General features: G+C 40.8%; 1 protein-coding gene across 1 annotated transcript; it reads right to left on the bottom strand.

Annotated features, from left to right (window-relative positions):
* Positions 1 to 1,331: 1,331 nt before the first annotated feature.
* On the bottom strand, positions 1,332 to 16,648 carry NOM1 (nucleolar protein with MIF4G domain 1). Its single transcript, XM_027879804.1, has 13 exons — positions 16,535 to 16,648; positions 15,581 to 15,982; positions 14,930 to 15,514; positions 14,024 to 14,148; positions 12,893 to 13,088; positions 10,584 to 10,907; positions 10,319 to 10,429; positions 9,056 to 9,223; positions 8,367 to 8,488; positions 4,455 to 4,587; positions 3,947 to 4,078; positions 3,175 to 3,284; positions 1,332 to 2,292 (listed from the first exon to the last, which is right to left on the bottom strand). The coding sequence occupies exons 1-13, from the start codon at positions 16,646 to 16,648 to the stop codon at positions 2,115 to 2,117; spliced, it is 2,700 nt and encodes an 899-aa protein (XP_027735605.1). The 3' UTR covers positions 1,332 to 2,114.
* Positions 16,649 to 21,081: the final 4,433 nt, after the last annotated feature.

The raw sequence follows: 21,081 nt of genomic DNA, 5'->3' as shown, positions 1-21,081 counted from the left end.
TACTAGCCTTTGGGCTAAATAATAAGTAATTCAAGTCTCAGTGTAAAAAAAAAGAAAAGCAATTGCAATTTTCAACTGTAAGGTTAAATCCATCCCCTCTAATTGCACAGCAACACCTGCATCCACTGCCTCAGGCAGCTGCAGCAAGTGAATAGACTCAGACCCATAAAACTCCTGGCAATCCTGCCACTGCAGCAGAGCATGGTCAGCTCTGATCACCCAGCACAGCACTCAGAGCAGGGACAGGCAGCTTGGCAGCCTTGATTTAAGGAAGATGATTTGAGATTTATCTCGAGGAGCACAGTCACCTCAACCTCCCTGCTAAGAGCAACGTGTTTCCATTTAGGTGTTTTTAAACCACAACCATGTTGACACGCTGAGTTTACCTAAACTCCTACAGAAAAGGTAATTAATTAGGAGGTTGCTGCAGTCTAGGGGGAGCAATTTTTACTCACCAAGTTCCATGTGTTCCACAGCAGCCAGTTTCTAGAGACTGGCACAGATTTTGTCCTGAGTCCATACTTCAAAACTTAAATACAAGGTTTGGTGTGGTTGGTTGTAAGGCAGCTGTTTACTCACATTGCCTGAAGTTGTGACTTACGTAGCCATCAAAATAGTGTCGATTCTGCTGCTGCCCACGTTTCTGTTAATTGGTATGAATTTCAGAAGTATCATAACTTTTTTAATTCTTCTGCCTGATGCATTTATGATGCAACTGAGGGGAAATGGACAGTTTTGTACTCTTCAAAGCTGCCAATGGTATGAAACAGGAAGGAAAAAAGCATCTTGCTTTGTTCCTTTGATAGTAACTCTCTTCTATGTCAGTTGTTACCTTGCTAGTGCAACCTGTGGTTCTGAAAGTGGGTCTTTCTGCTCCCAGGACACCTTGCTCCCTACAGAGGAAAGGTGAGAAAAAACAGCTCCCTGGCTCCTGCGGTAAGCACTACTCCACCTGAAAACATTACTCACACACCTGAGCAAGCACAGGATTCTACATTCAGCAATTGGATTAAAAAATAATTTTTCCCAACAGGGACAGATCAATTGTTATCAAATGCAATTAGGAGGTACCACAGGTGGCCTATTGAACACCAGAGGCCAGCCTGGCTACAGAAACAGGGCCAACAGCTCCAACATAAGTAGATCATGTAGATGCACATTGCAGACAATAAAGTACTTTCCTCTCTCCACCCAAATTTAAGGTCATTCCCTTCCTGCCAGGCCAGCTAGAGTAAAGCTAATACAAAAAGCAAAGCATTTAGGAAAATGGCAGTTTAATGTGTAGTGGTAAGGTGACAAAAGAAACAAACCATTAACAGCGTGTTACAGAGAGAAATGTACACCATTTATTTTAAAATCTGATTGGAACACGTAAGCAAATTCTTAATGAAGGTGTTCTCTTATTAAATACTCATACTGATGATATTCTTTCTCTTTTCTACAAGTGATTAGGCAATTCCAATTCTAAAGCTGTGAAAAACAGGCTAAAAAAACCAGCAATAAAACTATGCTGTGATCTCTAAACCCAACATAATTGGGCAAAGTCAGATCTTCAAGTCGCTTTACTACAGCTTTGAATCCAACTGAAGATCTTTTTCCTGACCCATGGTCAGGGAAATAATTCACAGAATTAGCAAGTAACTTCTAACACTTTAGGACAAAAGTTGATTTCTTCCCAAACCGACTCACCAGTACTTGTGCCATCTAGTGGCTCCTTTCCTCAGGTAAGTGCCATGATTCATTATTAAAAGACTTTAGATAAGGCTGCTTCTTTATTATTTATGGTGCCATTATTTTACAATTTCAAAAGGTTAGAATATGCAATGCAGAACACTGCTGCTAACTGAGAGTATCATAGAAGAGAAATTCATCCTCTTCTCCAGATACCAACTACCAACACGAAGCACTTGTACCCAAAAGGGACAGGACAAAAATATATTTTCTCTTTCTTCAAAAAAGGCCTTGTATCCCCTTCAATTAAACCTCTCACTAGTGTGTAGAGCAAGTAACTATTTACATAAAAAAAATGAATCCTTTAGAGTAAAATGGCCCTCCTCATTCTCAGTTATTTGGGTCTGAAGTATTTTTCTGTATGTTTTAACAGAAAAACAGAACTATAGCCTCAATTTGGGTTCTTTTGCCTCCAAAGCCTTGGTTGCTAGTTCAACTCTTTCTTTTAACAAGCTAGCTTCTTCAGCACTCTTTTGGGCCTGTGCGTGTTTCAATAAGAAGTGGGTAAGGAAGAGTTTCAAGCTCTCTCGTAGCATTCCCAGTTTGGGGTTGTCAGATACCCTGTAAAGATACAGATCAAAAGTATTATTTACTCTTCTATTGTTTTAGAAGTTTCTTAATTTTCTTTATCTTCTTCAAATAGAGACATAGAAAAACCCCAACCTATAAAAGGAGCTTTATTGAGGAGGCTTTCAAATTAGCAAGTCTGGTTTGGCAAACAGCCCGAACACTCAACATGCAACTGGCCCTCAACAATAAAATGGAATGTTGTAGCCTTAGACTTGCTTTATGTAAACAATTACATTACAGCAAAAAATGAGGCACTGTGTGTGTTGAGGCACAGTGAAGCTTGAGGCACAAGCTTCCTTGTGTTAAAACATTACCACCTAATTTCTTCTCACTTCATGTGACATTGCAAGTCTTGCCCACTTAAGTCCTAAGCATTTTCAAGGATGGAGATTTTCCAGCCTCTCCAAGCAACCCATATCAAAAATAAGATTTTTCAGACAGCGTTGATAAAAACCTCCATAAAGAAATCTCCCAAACCTCTCCCTCATTAGCACTACTTAATTTTTCCTTTTTAAGATACCTCCTAGCAATGACTGCTGGCAGAGTGAATCCCACTGCACACAGATGGTACAGCAATAAGGGAAACTGGTAGTTACAGAGCTCTGCTCATGAAAATCCTGTGACCAACACAATACACTGAATACCTGAAAGCTTTAGTTTGTGTAACACCTCTTATGCTGCATCTCTGTCAGAGCCTGTGCCAACACACAAGTGATGTGCCTCCCACACCCACCCAGGAGAGCTGACTTTTTAAGAGATGGAGGACTGGTGTGTGGAAAAGGCACCGTGTAATTCCAAACAAAATAAGCAAACTTCTTATCTTCCTAATTACTCCACAGCAAGGGTTCTCTGGAGATCTCTCTGATCACTTACCTCATAAAAATGTCAGTAAGTTCTTCAGCATCTGCTTTGATTAACAGTGTGCTTAATACTTGTCGCAAGAAACGGACTTTGGGTTTGTCTAGTTCACTGAATTCAATTACCTGGTAGGCAAAGGGAGAGAATTCGATGAATTCACGTATTTCAAACAGCTTGTCTTCTCTTCTAAATGCACAGCTTCTAACACACCAACTGGCCTCTGTATATACTGAGTCCTGAGTTTGGCACAGAAGAATTAACTGAGAATGCTGCCTCCAAAAGCCAATCGATAAGGAAAGCAGAAAACCTTCTAAGGAATACAAGTCTACTGGTACCAGAACACCAGATGTAATCTAACAACTAGTTAAATACTTCGTAAGTACCTATGACAATCCATTTAATTGCCTGTTTAATACATTTAAACTATTCTTCTAACAAAATTCTATGGACTTCCCATTCTGAAATCCAAATGCTCAGTAGATTTCCTTTCTTGTCTAATAAAAATCAACATCAGCTAAAGATCATAGCACAAAATCCACTGCTAAAGCCTGTTAACGAAGGGGCCTCGGTTTCAACTCGGGATACTCTAAAGAAAATAATCTTAAAACTGTAGATTTGCTGTATGCCTGGGTCACCACAGGTTCTCCTTTCCCCAAATGACAGCATTACAAATTTTGTCTTAGCATGATCAGCTGAAGTACCATCTAGGTAAGAGAGAAAACACATCTTCCATGGAACTAGGAAATGGAAGGAAAACACAGAAGGATTTGGAAAGAGACACACCAACCTTGAGAACTGAAAGTGGCAGTGACTTTGTCCTTATTAAGTGAGCCAACAGTGAAACCAAGTTGGAGATGGCAGCAGCTGACAGGTTTTCTAAGTCTCTGATTTTATCCCAAATACTGAACTGAAATGTCACCTAGGGGTCAAAGGTAAAAAAAAAAAAGAAAAAAAAAATCCTACAAATCAAGCAGCTGTTTAAATGAGTAACAACATAACAAACCTTTTGACCTTCTTTATGAGCCTTCTGTTAATTAACAGAAATGCTTGATCAGACTGTTCCAAGTCTTTTAAAATGCATGAAACAGAAGAAAGCAAACCTTCTGCAGTAGTCATTTTATTCCCTACTCATATCTGACCATGAGTATGCCTTCCTGAATGCACAGCTAGACCTGCAGAATTTTTCCCTGGGATCAAGATCCTAACAGGCATGCACCCATCCTCAGGTATTTAATAACAGTCTTCCTAACCACAGTTATGACACTAAACCAAAGAAGGAACAGATTTTTCTTTACCTGAAATCGTCTTTCGTATCCACAAAACTTGTTAGCCAAAAATGCATAGAAGGGGTTAAATGTCTTCTCCTGTAAGCAGCAGTGCAAGACAACATGAACTATTTCTCTCTCCTGCTGATCTTTCAGTCCAAGCCTAAAATTTAGCATGAGAATGAGAATCATTTAGTAAGGAAAAAAATTACTGATGCAAAGAGCTACACTCAACATCTGAGAGCAATACTTTAAAAAAACCCCTTCAAACATCACATTATTTTTTCTTGTTACAGAGTTCTTAGGAAGCCTTTAAAATACTGAATGGACTCAAAAATTTAGGACTCTGGGCTAAACCAATATCCTGGTATGGCAATGTGGAAATGCTACAATATTAGGGGTGTTAAGGGAGTGCCTGCAAGAGCAAGGTCTCAATAGACAGAAGTGGAATGATGCAAATGTAATCACTCTTGGGAGTTTGGGGGAAGGAAAGATAGCCCATTCCCTGTTTGTAGCTCTCCATGAACTAAAACAGTTGTGCCTCTGAGCACAGCAGCAGGACTGCAGCAAATGCTGCTGCACAGATACCTCTACAAAGGTTAAACAGTGAAACAAGAACTGTAGCCCTGTTGCTGTTATCTCACACTTGTACCCATGGCCATGGGAGGAAAAACAGCCTTTGGATTCACTGTAAGCCCATCTGCAGAAGCACGTCCAGGGCGCTTCACTTCCGTGGTACTTAGTAGGGATAAGAAAACATTCTAAGATGTTCTTCCTACTTAGCTGGTGACATGAATTTTTTTAATCTGTATGTCAGTTCCATTATACTTGAAATCCATTTCTGTTTGATAGCAGCCTAAGAGGATGCAGTCAGTGATTTCAAAGCACCTTCAAAAAAAGCCTGAAGAAAATAGTATCTATGAGTACTTATGTTGGCTGCCTCTGTATGAAGGCCAAGCACTGAACAACCTTCCAGTCTAAAGGAGGGCTGAGACACTTTGGCAGGGAATGGTAACTAACTTGCAATGCACCTGGCCTGTGAATAATGTGATTTAACTTCCAGGGCTGCCAAATGCTTGGCAGCATTAAACCCAATTAAAATGAAAAATACTTCGTATTATAATCTGAAAAATATCAAACAAAATTCTTCTCCTTGCTTCAAGCTCAAGTTTCACATGGCATTAGTACAACTCAAGCACACTTTCTAACCAGGCTTGACTCCGCTGGAACTTGCCCTGCTGTCTGTAGAGTATTTTGTCATTGCTTGATGCTACTATCCCTCGTTTGTATACACCTCCAGACATCTGCATTACATCACAGACACACCAGATTAACAGATCAAAATACTGCTGGCTTAGCCAAAACTCCACAGAATTTAAGGTTTTACAATAGGAAAATCTGGGATGATTTCTAGGCTGATTGCTAATGAGCAGTGAAAACTTAGAAGTCTCCTTCTCCAAAAGAGACCAGCACTGTGAGTGCTGTGCCTGTGATATGACTCACCTGCTCCCTCATCAGCCAAGTTCCATCTGATTTTAATACAGAGCAACTAAAAGTTTTTTTTACAAATATACAGGTTTTCAGCCACTGGACATGCATGACTTGTGAAGTTACACTGGTAACTAATCTGGTAAACTCTCTTTTTCCTTCTTTATCATCACTTCTATCATAACTTGCTTATTTAGGAAATACTCATGTTGCCAGATAGTTGTAACACGTAACAACACTTGGTATTCAATTTTCTTCTTACCTTCACTTCTTCATAGAACTAGCAGTACTGTATCTTTTCAGACCTAGCATTCCTAAGTATTCAAATTTTATGAGTTTGGACTATCTTTCACTGCTGAGCTTTACCATAAACCTGTACAGATTTCAGAAACCCAGTAATATCTGATAAAGAATGTGCAATCGCCTCACCAATTAAATCATTCATGACTTACTGTATTCCCATGGACCTGTATGTTTTGATTGCTTTAAGGATTTCTCATAATTAATTGGATAACTGCCTCTGAAGTAGGTTATTTATTGCCAGCAGAGGCCTGCCTCTAAGTAGGTTAGTTGTAAACAGCTGAAGCCCAAACTATCATTGCCTTCAGATCAAAATTAGCAACTCTCAAACCCACCTTTTCAAAGGCAGCTCAAATTATTTTAGTAAATATAATCACTTTCCTAGATACTTGCTATCCTGAATTACACATGCCACTCCTACAGGATATGTGAGCCTCTTAAAAAGTGCTAATATTTTCTGAGATGCAAAGTTTCTCACATTTTTTATCTCTACAAAATGACTTTTAAAACTGCCTCTCCACCAAATTGAAGCAGCATTCACTTCCTCTCCTGAGTGAAACTGTGGATTGTGAAGGAGGTGTGGCCTTTCAAGCCGATGAAGTGGATCGAATCTCTGTCTTCTCTTTTGTCTCCAGTGATTTCCCAACCCACCTCTGCAATCACAAGCTGAGCCACTTCAGGGAACTGTTCTGGCTTCAAACTAATTACTTTCACTTACAGTAAGGAGGAGAAGGACTACCAAAACTATAGCAGCCTGGATTTTAAATAGTTTAAATTATCCTTTAGCCACACCTCAACTCTGCCAGCAGACCTAGCAGGAGGTCAGTCAACAAGAACAGTTAAAGTACTTCTTTACATGCTCTTCCTCAGAAGACTGACATCAAACATATGAATGTAAATTCCCATACACCCTGGAACACATGTTCACATTGAAATTAATTCCTTCACTGACAGCTCTGTGTACTTTCCATTATACTCTGCCAGATGTGGGCAGATTAGAGAATCCCCCTCTCTGAGTTTGCTGTACAAAATCCATACCACCACACACCAGGCAAACTGCAGAGGGTTTTTCTGCCAAACCTGTATGTATTCAGATTTGTGTACTAGTTTAAATAGTACAGATGAGAGTCAAACCCAATTTGCAAATTGAGCTACTGGTTCTTGGCAAGAGCTGCAGCAGCAGCAGCTAATTTCTTTTAATTGAACAGGCCATATTAAGATATTGGAATGACTCCATCACAGTCTTAAATCCAAGCTGTGTTTTGCAGAAGTGGCATTTAATCAAATATTAGTTGACTTTATTACAAAGTCTGTTTTGGTTTGGTAAGCAAATTAAATAATTGCATGCTATGCTGGTAAAACAATTCCCTTGAATTACAAGGCTATGACAGAAAAGTTCAGACCTGATCTCTCCCTTCCCACTTACTTAATCTTCTAATATTATTATACTTAATATTCTTATATTCTTTATTCTAATTCTGAAAAACACAAAGAATAGGTTAGTTTGAGCTTCTCCCTGATCACATCTTGTTCTAAAGGACTGTTTGCCAAGTGGTAAGGAAACTGGTCTCAATGTGAAATGTGACCCTGGAGCAAAGCCAAAGCTAATAAATTCTGCAAGAGAGAAAGTGGAGGTGCTAGAACACTACCAGGTCATGCAAGTATGGGCAGAGACCTACCAGATGGCTTAACAAGGTGGCAAGAAGTCAGGGAAGTGGCAGTAGTACAGAAACCACAGAAATGCAGCTCCAAGACCAAGAGATATTCTGCAGGGTCTTTTTGGTCTGTCTCTGTAAGGGAAAAAGCCTGCAACAGCCTTCCATCCACTGGACTGGGACACAGCTCCAGTGCAAAAAGATACAGGCTCCTTAAGCCAAAAGATGCTGTAAATCACAGTTATAGCCATGAGTCACAAGAACAGGGGCTACACCTCTCCTCTGACTGCCAGTCAGTTCTGCCTGCCCACATTAGTCCTTACACTGGGGTTTCCTTACACCCTTCTCCTGCCATTTTACCCTACATGGATCCCTAGCTATTCACTTCTTTTAACTGTATTATCAACTAAATGCTCTCAAGCCCATTTAATGCTATTTTTCCAACCCATTTAATGCTATTTTTAGTTCTGGGCTGTCTTCTGTGCTGGTCTGTACTTACTTGAGCAGCTTTTCAAAGGCATCCATGAAGTCTTCACTTGTCATCAAGACACAAAAAATACTTCTCCTGATATCAGTGTTCATTCTCTGCTTCCGAGCAAGCTCCATTATCTTTGAGCTCACCTGAAAATAAAGTTATACGCTATTTTAGCTATGAATTATGCTTGATTTAAGACAGCTATTTCTGTGCAGCCTTGAATAATACCACTAATGAAGCTCTCCAGTAAACTATGAATCAGCAACCCAAAGGTCCTGAGCTTTTGTCCAGTGGCACAGGCATCATCAGGAGCTTTTTCAAATATGGAAATACATTTTAATCTATTTTAATTGTGCCGATCATTTTTTAAGATGTGCTGCTCTGATATAAGTCACCATGACCATCTTACTGCATTACATTTAGAATCAGCTTGGATACATGCCACAGACAGACAACACTACTAGCAAATCCACTTCTAAACTAAGTCTCTTCTTTCACTTTTGCAATTCCACAGGACAAGAAACAGCAAGCTACACCAAAATATTTGTAGTAACAGCTTTTGTGAAGTGCATCGGTACATTTTAAAAAACATAACAGCAGAATTTACAGTCTTACAATTGTCCGCGAACATTTCTTTGGTGGGCTCTGAAATGAACTTATTCACCTGTGGGAAGAATCTTCAAAAGATCACAAACACTTGAGACTGGATTTACCTTTCCTAAATGCAGTTTTTGCTGAGTCTTGCTGTTTGTGTCACTGATCATTGGTGCTCCACTCCAGGATGAGCCTACGATCCACCACCGCCCAACCTGATCGGCACTGAGCAGAGATTCCAGGGAGACACGGAGCTCGGTGTCTTTTCCTGAACCACTGCTGCGAACCTTGAACAACAAAATACAAACAAAAACCAACACAAAAGCTTTTATTTGAAACTTTTTTTTTTTTTAAGAAAACAACCAATATTTTAATGACTTAAAATTACTTTTAAATAAATACTTTTAACAGGTAAGTTAATCTACATAAAGGTCTTCCCACGTTTCCTGCCCAACCTTTGTTTCAGTCAGCAGCCTGAAAAGGATTTACAAGCTTCCCATGTGCTGCAACTTTTAAAATTCAAAACGTTGTAGAAATCTACATTTAGAAGCTCTTGAAATTTTTTTGTTTTAAAAAAGAGATAATAAATTAAAAGGTAGCCATCTTCCAATCACAAAATTTTACTAGAATTCATACAATGCTGATACTGAATATGATTTGCAGCATCTTACAATCTGGTCACAGTTTTCCTTTGGAACACTTGGGATTAAATAAAATGACACAACAAACTGCCTTTAGTTCTGCACAGTTCAAATAACAAAAACGTTAAGCTCTGCCAACAAAATAAGAACCTTCAGTAAAAGAGTCTAGAAGTGTATCAGGAGGACTGCGAAAATTTAAGAGAGGAAATTCTACAAACTAGGTTACCTAGATTGTTTTTCTCTGGCCTATTATCCTAATATGCACATCCAACACTTATAAATTACTTTCATCCTTTTTTACTTTGTTGTTCTAGACAAACTGCCCTCTGTCACAAAAAAACAAACCAAAACAAACCAAAAAACCAAAAACCAAGAACATCCAGGTTTTCTGAAGCGTCAGACTTCCAAAATAATTCTGGTGAAGTGTGCATCCAAAACCAGAATTTGTCATATTGACTCTTCTTCTACACAATCACTGAACATTTCACAATCTTTTTCATAAACCTTTTACAGAACTTTGAGGCAAAGTCTCTGGCTAAGTATTTATGCCCTTTCTCAAACTGTTCTGCAGAAGGCTGGACCAGGAGATAGCAGCTAATGATATAAGAAGTGATTTTTGTCCACCAGTTTCAGACTGTTAAATGAATTAAGAATACTACAGTCCATCAAGCCAACATACAATACAGATAATTACTCCTGGATTAAGGATAACTGGGCTACATAGGCCAAGAAAGTTCTCACCAGTGTTCTTTGCAACTTGCGGAGTCTTTCAACTGGCTCTGGATCGTAACCAGGGATCTTCCGCATGTCGTTATTCCTCAGTGCCAACATGGTCTCCAGCATAAAACGAATCTATCGGGAAAAGAAATGTTTCTGTGGATTATGGGATGTGGGTTTAATAAATACAGTAGAATGTAGAAGAAAACATTTCTGTAAATTAAATAAGGTATCCAGGTACTTATTAAAGTCTATTGAGAAGATAAAATCCTTAAAAACACACACATACCCTAGTCTGATCCTGGAATTTCTTCTCTGCTGTGCTTGCTTTCCTCTGGGCTTCGGCAATCAGTTCCTTCAAAGCCAATGCGTCATCTTTTCTTAAGGAAAAGCCCACGTTTTTCAGAAGAAACAAAATCAGCTCAATCTCTTTTTCAGTGAAAGTGCTAACAAGCTTTTTCAGAATATCAAAGATCAGCAGGCAATGAACCACATGGAAGTTATAGAGATGAGCAATCAAGGCGAGCAGATTTTCACATTCTTTCCCTTCAGCATCACTTTTACAGAGTTCATCAAATTTCTTCACCACAGCTTCCAAAAAGTGAGCACCGACCTAGCAACAATTCCATTAAGGGAGAAAAAAAAAAGTCCAGCAGTTAACTGTAAGTAGATTTTACAGACATCTGTAAAACATTCATTTTTGAGTCACTGCCACTGTTAATTTAAAAAAAATATTGTTGCTCCTTTCAACCATTATGGATGTTCCACATTTGCATGCACAAACATCTAAGTGGTGTGATGCTTTCATAAAAGTTTACATTATTTACACTCATATATGAAATCCAGGTGTCTTTTAAAGCCTGCACAAGAAAAACATGTTATAAGCTTATGGTACACATACATCAGCATTTGTTTACATAATTTTCATGGACACATATAAGCAACTTTACAGCTGTCGGACTAGCATGCTGCTACTGCTAGTCATTCATCTAATAAAAGCTGTATGTCAAAGCCCAAATGCATCACTGAGCTCAGCATTCCCGAACAAAATCCTTAACAGGATAAAAAAAATATTATAGTGAAACAAACCCTAAAATACCAAGTTTTCACAGCTGAGGTTGATTTTAAACTGGGGATAATTCTTAGCCATTTGTCAGTGATACAGTTTAGAAAAGAAATTTTGCAATCTCTGTATTTCTGAAGAGAGTGCGGATGCTCAAGACCGGAATTAGAAAGCATTCCAAAATATTGCTGCTAAACAAGACTCTGCCCATTACTATGGTGCTAAAATGTGCTGAGTTTTTTAATGAAAACCAGAAGTCCCAGCAGCAGCACTGACTTGCATTACAATTCTTGACTAGCTTAGGTTTTTAACTATTCAATGACTACACAGATGTATAAACACAGCTACTGGAATCTCAACTTCTGCACTGCTCAACTAATCTTCAAACTAGCTGTATTATCACACTTTCATGTGATGCATACTCTACATTTATTTTACAGAAAAAACAATGGGGTTTTATAGTAAACTCAAAGGTGTTGTGTAACCAAGTCAGTGGTAGAGAATAGACTGGATATCATCTACCTATTTCTGACACCTATTAGTATATCTGTATCTACACCTCATTACCAGGTGTTTTGCAAAGTTTCAACTTCTGAAAAGATTTTGATTCTGTTCTTAATACATCTTTGTAGTATTATATTGTATTTCCAGTCAGAACTGCCATTCAAGCAGAAGAGTGACAAAATAAAAGTTTAGTATCAAGGCTGCACGGAGAAAGCTGCTGCAATTGCATCCATCTATTTATTTAATACTTAATTTATTTGATATTTAATACAGTTTCAGAGCCATATGACACTATATGACAAACTGAAGAACTTGCATCCATACACCTTTTGCATTGAGATGTAGGGAAAAAAAGCATAATTTGATGGAAACGTGGTGCTGAAACCCCTCAGTTCCCTGACAGATATTTCATTGAAATTAGCTAAAGTCTTTGACATCAGTAGCTTCAGCATCTCCCTAACAGTAAGCAAAGGAGATTTTATCTCAATCATTCATCAGGCTTAAAAACATAGAAGAAAATCTCCCCCAAAATTACCATGTTTTTTGAAGTTCTTTATGTTCTGGAGTCATTATTATACCAACTTAATTCCACTGATGATTTGGGATAGAAAAGAATTTTCTTCCACCAACGTAAAAGTGCTTCTGTAACTGTAACACTTTTATTATCTGGATACACATAATTCAAAATCAATACCCTCACATACCCAAGAGAACAGAAATGGATTAGTGTAATTAAAGGGGGGGAGAACTTAAAAATTTTTGGTTCCTGGATGCAGAAAAATTTTGATGAAAAAATGGTGTTTTTAAAGCTGACCAGTGGTAACTCATGGAGGAAATAAAATCAGATAAAGCAACAGATTTGGACCCTTTCACTTGTGGACAACTTGCAAATAAGCTACAATTACTGATGAAACTCAACTAAAGATGCTTTTTAGTGACACACAACGAAAAACTGCATGGTAATAAAACACCAAGAAAACACTCTACAATATGTATTATTAAACAAAATTAATCCCAGACACAAGAATTACCTCAATTCCTACATTGTGATGAAGAATGCTAACCAAAAGGACATGCTCCATCACCAACCTCATGGGCATGGCAACCGCAGTGACACAGGCGTTCATCAGAATTTCTGTCAGAGTGTCGTTCATGTCCTTTCTGCTGTTGGCCATGTAGAGCTCTTCCATCTGTCCACTAATGGAGGACAAGTTTGGTTCACTCAACCTATGGAGAAACAAAATCCAGTGTTCACTTTCTCTTCTCTTTACACAGTTCCACAGTTTTGAGTTTACCCAACAAACAATGATTCTTTTTAGAGAAACTAGAGTGGCTTACAAAAAGATTGAAGATGGAAAAGATGACTGGAAGGGACCTTTTGTTTCTTTCTGTGCTCCCTAAACTAAAAAAGCAATACATTTAATTCTGGTGAAGCTTTTTAAAAAATATTTACATGTAAAAACACACTAGCAGCAGTATTTATAAAGCACTATTGATGTGCTTATTGTCCCACTGCACAGATTTATTAGGAAAACAGACTGTGCTTAGCAGTTGCAGCTGTAGCACATCACATCTTTGAAGAAATTAAATATGCAAATAATTCCTACTTTAATATATAAGGTATATCAAATTTCAAATGACTGAACAAACTTTAGCCTCCATTTTGCAGATAACAGATAAAAAAAGTCATTAGATTTCTTATTTTAAAAATACTCTAAAATTAAAATGAACGTTAATTATTTTTTCTGTTCTAAAGCACTTTAAGTTAGGAAGTGTTGCTCCATCTCAGTCACAGTGCTGGAGAAATTTAATAATTTAAAAAAAGAAAACAGTGGCTTTTTTTGGAGGAAGTTAAAGCTCACACTGAGAGGTTTTTATAAGCACACTCCAACTGACAGTGAATTATACCTACCACTTGCAGGTGACTGCTGTGTGGAATTCTGCCCAATCTTAAATTTATTTTCTAGATTTTTCCACGTCTATAATGACTAACTTTGAAGAATTTATATCAACACAGATAATTATTCTTAACAATAGCAGACATGATTGCCAACTTAAAATCAGCTTGTGGAGAGAAAAGTCACATCTTTGTCACTTGGCTTTGACTGATGAGCACTGTCACACTGAACCAGAAAGATTAATAACTTTCCTTATTACATTACCTATTAATGAGGCCATTCACCATTTTCTTCAGTCTTCCCAATTCTTCTCTTTTCTTGTCATCTAGTGTCTCCCGAGCTCTCCTTGCTTGAGGGGGAACATACTTTGTAGCACTGTGTTTATGACTCTTACCAGGAAAAGAGGAAAATAAGATACCAGATGAGACCAGTATCTTAAGTACTTGAACACCAACATACAGTTCTATTTAAGATTAATACAGCAAACTTAAAGATACATCTTACTATCTAATAACCAATGCCCAAGGAACAAAATGCAGAAAAGAAGCAGGCAAGAAGTTACCCTTTATGACCAACTTGACAGTGGCAAAGCCCCTCTTCCCTATACATGAAATTCTCTTTAAGTTATGGTTACTAAAACCTGACATCCTAGGTCTTGGTTTTACCCAGGTTTTATCAGTGACAGTTTAGGTTAGTGACATGAGGGCTGTGTGACCTACTCTCCTTCACTCATGCTACAAGAAGTAACACAGGCAGGGCCTCTGAGATCATTTAGAAGTAAATCTTTGGTCTGTAACACATGCTAATTTTAACACAAGCTGTCTCTGCCCACAGCAGCAGTGCTTAAGCATATCCTCACCCTCTAAAGCCAGGGTAGTTCCAGATCCCACGAGCCTTAGGTATTACCTGCCACCATCCTGACTTGGGGTGGTGTCTATCAGCTCTCCGTGTCTATCAGCTGTCCCTAGGTCCTGGCAGACCTCTCAAGTCAACACTGTTGTTGGGCCAGACGCGGTTTTGAACCAGGACAACACTTCACGTGGCCCACGACTTGACAGCAAACACCTGCGTTTTACAGAGCCCACATAACTCTGTTCTGTATTCTGGTCACCGAGCGTGCTTTGAGCAGCAGGTTTGTGTTATCAGAGGCGAACATCCCACCTCTCCTACCTCATCCTCCTCTTCTTCCTCATCCTCCTCTTCTTCCTCATCCTCCTCTTCTTCCTCATCCGGGGGCTCGCTGGCCTCTGGCTCCTCGCCGTCCTCAGGGGATGAGGGCGAGGTCTCGTTCTCCCACTGTCCTTCCTCGTCATCTCCCTCGGAGGGGTCTGAGTCGTCTTCCTGATCCTCCTCCTCATCATCCTCCTCCAGCTCCCGCGGCCTTGGCTTGGTTTCCTTCTCCTTCTCCTTCCCCTCCTCCTCCTCCTCGTCGCTGCTCTCGCAGAGCCGGCTGAGCCCGGCCCGGGTGCCCAGGGCTCCCAGCACGTATCCCAGCCCGTCCCGCAGGAAACTCTGCGGCACTCGCTCCGCCGCGGGCCCCTCCTGCTTCCTGCGCCGCTTCCCGAGCCCCAGCTGCCGCTCCAGCCGACGGATTTCCTTCTCCTCCTCCTCGTTGGCCTCCAGCAGGGCCCGCTTCCGCGCCGAGGCGGCGGCGGCGGCAGAGGGGGCCGAAAGGGCTGCCGATGTCGGTGCCGACACCGGGCCCGGCCGCTGCTTCCCTGCGGCGGGCGAGGCCGGGGCTGCGGGGCGGGCCGGCTTGGCTGGAGCATGTTTAGCCGGACCGGGCTTGGCCGAAGCAGGTTTAGCAGCAGCCGGCTTGGCAGGAGCGGGCTTGCCCGGGTCGGCGGGAGCCTCCACCAGCTCCCCGCGCTGGAGTCGTCGCCGTCGGCTCCGCTTGAGCCTGCGCTTCTCCTTCCTGGCCTCCCGGCGGCTTTTGCGGCTCTGCCTCTCCGAGTCCCTCAGCAGGGGCAGCGGCGGCTGGTCGCCGGCCGCCTGCACGAAGTCGTGCACCGCCTGCCGCAGCCGGTCCAGCTTGCCGCCGCGGCGGGTGCGGGCAGCCCCCGGCCGCCTCATCCCCTTCGCGCCGCCCGGGGCCACGCCGCGCCTGGGCGCCGCCATCTTGGGGCAGGGCCGCCCCGCCTCTTCCGCCGCGCCGCCATGGCGGGCACAGCGCCCCCTGCTGGGCCGCGCCTCAGGCGGCCCCAGCTCTGAGGGGGCGGGACCCTGGAGACCCCACACCAGCAGAGAGCCCCCTTTTTGTGCGTGTATATTTGTATTTAAGAATCCCAGAGTCAGTTAGGTTGGAAAAGACTTTCGAGATCATCGAGTCCAACATATAACCAAACATGACCACGTCAACTATACTGTGACACTGAGTGCCATGTCCAGTCTTTCCTCAAACGCCTCCAGGGACGGTGATTTCACCACCATCCTGGGCAGCCCGTTCCAATGTCTAATCTCCCTTTCTGTGAAGAAATTCTTCCTAATGTTTAACCTGAGACTGTGTCCTCATATCCTGTTACTGGTTGCCTGGGGGAAGAGCCCGACCCTCACCTGGCTACACCCTCCTGACAGGCAGTTGTTGGAGAGCGATGAAGTCACTCCAAGCCTCCTTTCCTCCAGGCTAAACACCCACACTCCCTCAGCTGCTCCTCACAGGACTTGTGCTCCAGACCCTTCCCCAGCTCCATTGCCCTTCCCTGGACATGCTCCAGAAAGAAAACGTAAGGCTTCTCTATCTTCTTACACCAGGGAGAGGAACCATTTGTCTCTCACAGGGCTGGCTGCGGTCACAAGGCCCCCACTGGCCACGAAGCTCTTGCTGACGCTGCTCGAGGTGCTGAGACACACTGGAATCTGGGCCTCTCCTCCACCTGCCCAGACCCACATTTTAAACCCCTTCCAGCCCTGCCATGCTCAGGTGTCTCTTCCTGAGCACGCCAGAGACAATGTCTGTGTCCTGTCTCTGTGGAAGTGCTGGCTGCTCTTGGGACGTTTCCATCCACAGCAGGGTGCAGGACAAGCATCCCTGCCACAGGGATGTGTCCTCCCCGCTCTGCACAGACAGCGACAACTTGTCTGTCATCTATGTGATCAGGAGGAATTAAATGTCCCACGGCAGTTTGCTGCTGTCAGCAGGAAAACCAATTGGTTGGTCTTATTTTTAGTCTCTTTGCTGCGCTCCAGGGTTATGCAGCCTGCTGGGTGTGTTCTGGTTCCAGTCCTGTCTGGCAGATGCCCGGAGTTTCCCGAAACAATGAATTTCCCCCAGTTTCATCAAAAAATGGGCATAAGAAAGAATTTCTTGGCTGAACAAAGTGCCTCCAGATGAGCTTAGACCACAGCAGACACCAGAAAAACATAACTGAAAGCCAGCACACATGACCCACTTTCAGAAAAAGGTTTGGTCTTGAATCTCCTGTAGGGACCAAATCCATAGGAAGTCAGGCTTCATTTTGTTTGTTGTCGTTGCACTCCTGACCTCTCTTGGACAATGAAGTACTGCACGGGACTTACATTTTACCTGAAAATTTAATATGGCTTTATTACTCTGAAGATTAGTTTTGCCTTTCTATGCATTTTTCCATATTCTCTGATTACATCATATGTCCTAGATGACCCATGTCTCAGAAATCTAGCTTTCTCAAGGGTGATGCATAATGAATCTTTCACCCTCAGTGACAAGATACGTTGCATTGATTTGTCAAGGCATTCCCTTTGCTCCATTTTAAACTATATATTATGCTGTAATTTATTGCTGGGCCACTCTTTATTCATGCACAGATGGCTCACATGCATTTTGCATCCTATTTATAGATTTATTGATAACAGTAATCCAGCAGCATGCCAGAATGCAAGACAAATACAGCTGAATATAATATGAGAAAATACTAGGGGCTTTTAAAACTTCGAGATTTGCATCTTCTTTCTGTCCCATCATATAATTTGTCATTCAGGGCAACAGAGCTTTCCATTAATAGGAAATTTCATGTATCTTCAAAGAGAGAAAATGCCAATATTTGCCTTCTTCGGTGCTTCATGTCACAAAGCAAAATATGAAAACCATGTATTTTGCTGAGCCCTATAATTTGAGTGAAAATGGGCATGTTACTTTTGCAAAAAAATACACAAGTAGAATTATTATTACTTGCTAATAGACTAATCTGCATTCAAATCTAATGGTGCCATATAAAAAAATTACAACAAGTATTTCAGAGACTATACTATAATATCATAGTTTATTATTTCATGTTTACCAATTTGGCTTCAAGTACCTGGTAAATATAGTCTTCTTAGGATCTAAAATGTGAATAAATTAAAAACTCCTGCCAATGACTCTTCCAACTTTCCTGTGTTGTCTAAATATCAGAAAAGGGAGGAAATACAGTTTCCATTTTACAGATTTCACATTTAGGTCTCTGCATCATATGGGCATCACTTACCAAATAGGAATTCTGAATCAAGGGAACCTTTTGTAATTGTTCTTTGTTTTGACAGTGATCCTGCAGCAAAGAGCAAGCCACAAGGGCAGGTTTCACATTTACAATGAAATTGAGCATAATGGCACAATTCACTGGAAATGAGAGTTCGTATAGAATTGTCGCTTCCTGCTGAGATAATCTTTGTTAACAGATTTCCTTTCCTATTAAATTATATTCATGGATTATTATTTCTCACCCCTCAGCAGAATGAACAGAATACAATTTCTTTAGCTGTCTGTCTGCTATTGTCTCCTGGTCACCTCCCACATGCCATGAAAATGTGATTTAGTGACTACATAATACGTATAGGTAGATTCTGGCTCTTCTGTAATTTGCAGCTATCGAGAATATTTATCACCACAGGAAATATCAAAGCAGCACCAGAAAGACTTTTAGACTGAGCTCATAAAGGCTGTTCTTTGTTCCTATCAGTGGAGAAAATAGCCTGATTCATGTAAGAATATGGCTTTAAATCCAAAGACTTTTTTGACTCTGCAGACTAAAAATTTCATGCCAGAATGAATTTATTCCAAACGGTGAGAGCCTCAGAACAGTGCAAGTTGCTTGAAGACTCTGCTGTGAGTCTCTAGCACAGCATGTACTTGAGGTGCTGCTTCCCTCCATGTCATACTGCCACCATGGGGATCAGCAGAACTGAAATTTGGTCTGCTGGGAAAGATAGTCTGTGGAAGGATACTTTTTCTCCGGAAAACATTTTCCAGAGTCTCAAGGTAGGATAAAGTTGTTGGCTCTCAGATGTGCTTCGGTCCTATTTCAGAAGATATTGGTAGATGGGGAAAGTGATTTCCTTGCTGTTTTAAAGATACATCCCTGTTGATCAGAATCCTGGTGGAGTTTTTTTGTTTTGGGGTGGTTTGTTTCTGCCCCCACCCCCCCACCTCCCTTTCCCCAGGGTCTGTGTGCTAAGCAACTGCTGAAGTCTTGGTCTTTAAACAGCTCAAGCCACACATGATGAAAACTAACTATACAAAGATTCTAGAAAAATATCTGTTCTGGGACTTTCTCCCACAGTTTCCACCATCTTTGTACCTGACCTTGGGCTGCTCATTTATTTTCTCCATACTGCTTTTGTAACAACAAAATGAGTTATCTTCCATCATTCTGAGACTCAGTTATATCCTCCTGTATCTCCAGGTTTGTCTGCTGAAAAGTTGCCACCCACAGCACCTCCCCTTGAGGGTCTTATTACTGCCCCTTTTCTGGGGCTGCCCCAATAGATTTGCTGACCAAAAGCTGCTGAGTTTTTAATGTAATTGTTCTCTTTTAGTCCCCAAAATCAATGTTCTTTCAGTCCATGCTCACTGCTGACACTCATTACGAGAGATCTACGTTTGTTTAAACTAATTTAGGCTGTTTGATTGAGAAAAATTAGGAAGTAACCATATGAATATCTCAAAAGGGTATGTTTGTAGCTCCCCCCGCTCCATTCCAAAAAAAAGAAGTAGCTGAAAGTGGAAACCTCAGATGGCAAAACTCGAGTAGGGAGAAGATGTGTTCACCGATTTTAATCATTAATATCTTTTAGTTCATTGGAAGGAAGGAGTGGGTACTAAAGGTTATTATTTAGATAAATGATCCAAAAGACAAGCATAAAAAAGACAGATATGCTGAGTGAAAGCAGAAACCCATTTCCCCAATCCATTAGCATTTTTAGTTTTAAACTATAAGGAGATTATCTAATACGTGACACAAGGATGACTGAAAAAATGGAATCACATTGCTTTATTGTTATTAAAAGGAAGAGGCAGGTTGCAACTAAAATGAGCTGTTAAATTATTGTTTTGTGCACATCACAGTTTAAAAAAAAAACACAATTGTAAATCAGAATAGCCCCATTGATCAAAGTCTCATGTTACAGCACTTCGCATTTCCTACATGAAATTTATATAATCAAAGCTTCTGTGCCAAGAAATGTCTCTGGGAGACTTAACTGTGTGCTAAGCACTGACCTTATCTAAGGAACACTTGTATTGTATTGCCATTTATAAGGCAGTTTTCATCAAAAAAGCTGTAAACACGTACCAAGGGACATTTCCTTTTCTCTCTGTTCTTTCTCCTTTGTTCTTAGTTGCTTTGCTTTAATATACCAGTTGTAATCCTATTCCCTGAAGATCATTTGTTATTATCTGTTTCTCTGATTCTGACAAGGCAACTTTTGAAAAAAGAATACTTGGATGTAGGAGTGACACTCGAGAGTAAATACTTGTGAATGGTTGAATTCAACAAAATGCTTAAAATAAACAGCTACTGTTACCTTGCTAGAATCATCTTTTACCTGCCCATTTATCTACAAAAGTGAAAACACTGGCAAGAGTAAGTGCTGTGCCACTGACACAGGAGCAGTTGCAGCAGTAGTAGGGTGCAGCGTTACTGTTCATCCCACTGCTAACACTGTCTTTTTTACACAGAATTTAAGGTGATTGTTCTCAGGGACAATTTCCAGCAGGTTTTTCAGTTCAGTGAGGTGCTCTTACCTGCTAACAAAGTCTTACTGCTTAAAAAAAAGTAAAAGTTTTTCCTGACGGCTTTGTTAAACATACAAAATATGATTAATATGTGTCTGAGTCAAAGAGAATGAAGTATTTGTAGGTCTTTCCAGGATGACAGCAAGCTTTGGATCTGGTAACTTGTACTGAAACTATGATATCAGTTTGTACTTATTGCCATTCTACATCTTAATCTCACTTCCTCTAATGCATTATATTGTTCCATGTAATACAGTATTAATTTCAGACACAGTTCCTGTCTAGGAACTCTACTTACCTGACCACAAGCGGAGTGCAGCAGTGGAGTGTGCCTGCCCCATTCTAGTTACAGACC

The sequence above is a fragment of the Empidonax traillii genome, unplaced genomic scaffold (assembly GCF_003031625.1).
Source record: "Empidonax traillii isolate 1590-97213 ecotype Southwest subspecies unplaced genomic scaffold, ASM303162v1 scaffold58:size1836614, whole genome shotgun sequence".
Taxonomy (NCBI): domain Eukaryota; kingdom Metazoa; phylum Chordata; class Aves; order Passeriformes; family Tyrannidae; genus Empidonax; species Empidonax traillii.
Note: the sequence above shows the minus strand (reverse complement) of the source record. Positions and strands in the feature narration are given on the sequence as shown.

What these genes read in the sequence shown, in the direction of transcription:
- NOM1 (XM_027879804.1), bottom strand. Translation starts at nt 16,648, where the DNA reads ATGTGGGTCTGGGCAGGTGGAGGAGAGGCCCAGATTCCAGTGTGTCTC. An exon ending in AAAAACTGCATTTAGGAAAG is followed by an intron (nt 8,489 to 9,055) that starts GTAAATCCAGTC and finishes CTTTATTTTCAG; the next exon opens with GTGAGCTCAAAGATAATGGA. An exon ending in CTTACTGACATTTTTATGAG is followed by an intron (nt 2,293 to 3,174) that starts GTAAGTGATCAG and finishes GTATCTTTACAG; the next exon opens with GGTATCTGACAACCCCAAAC.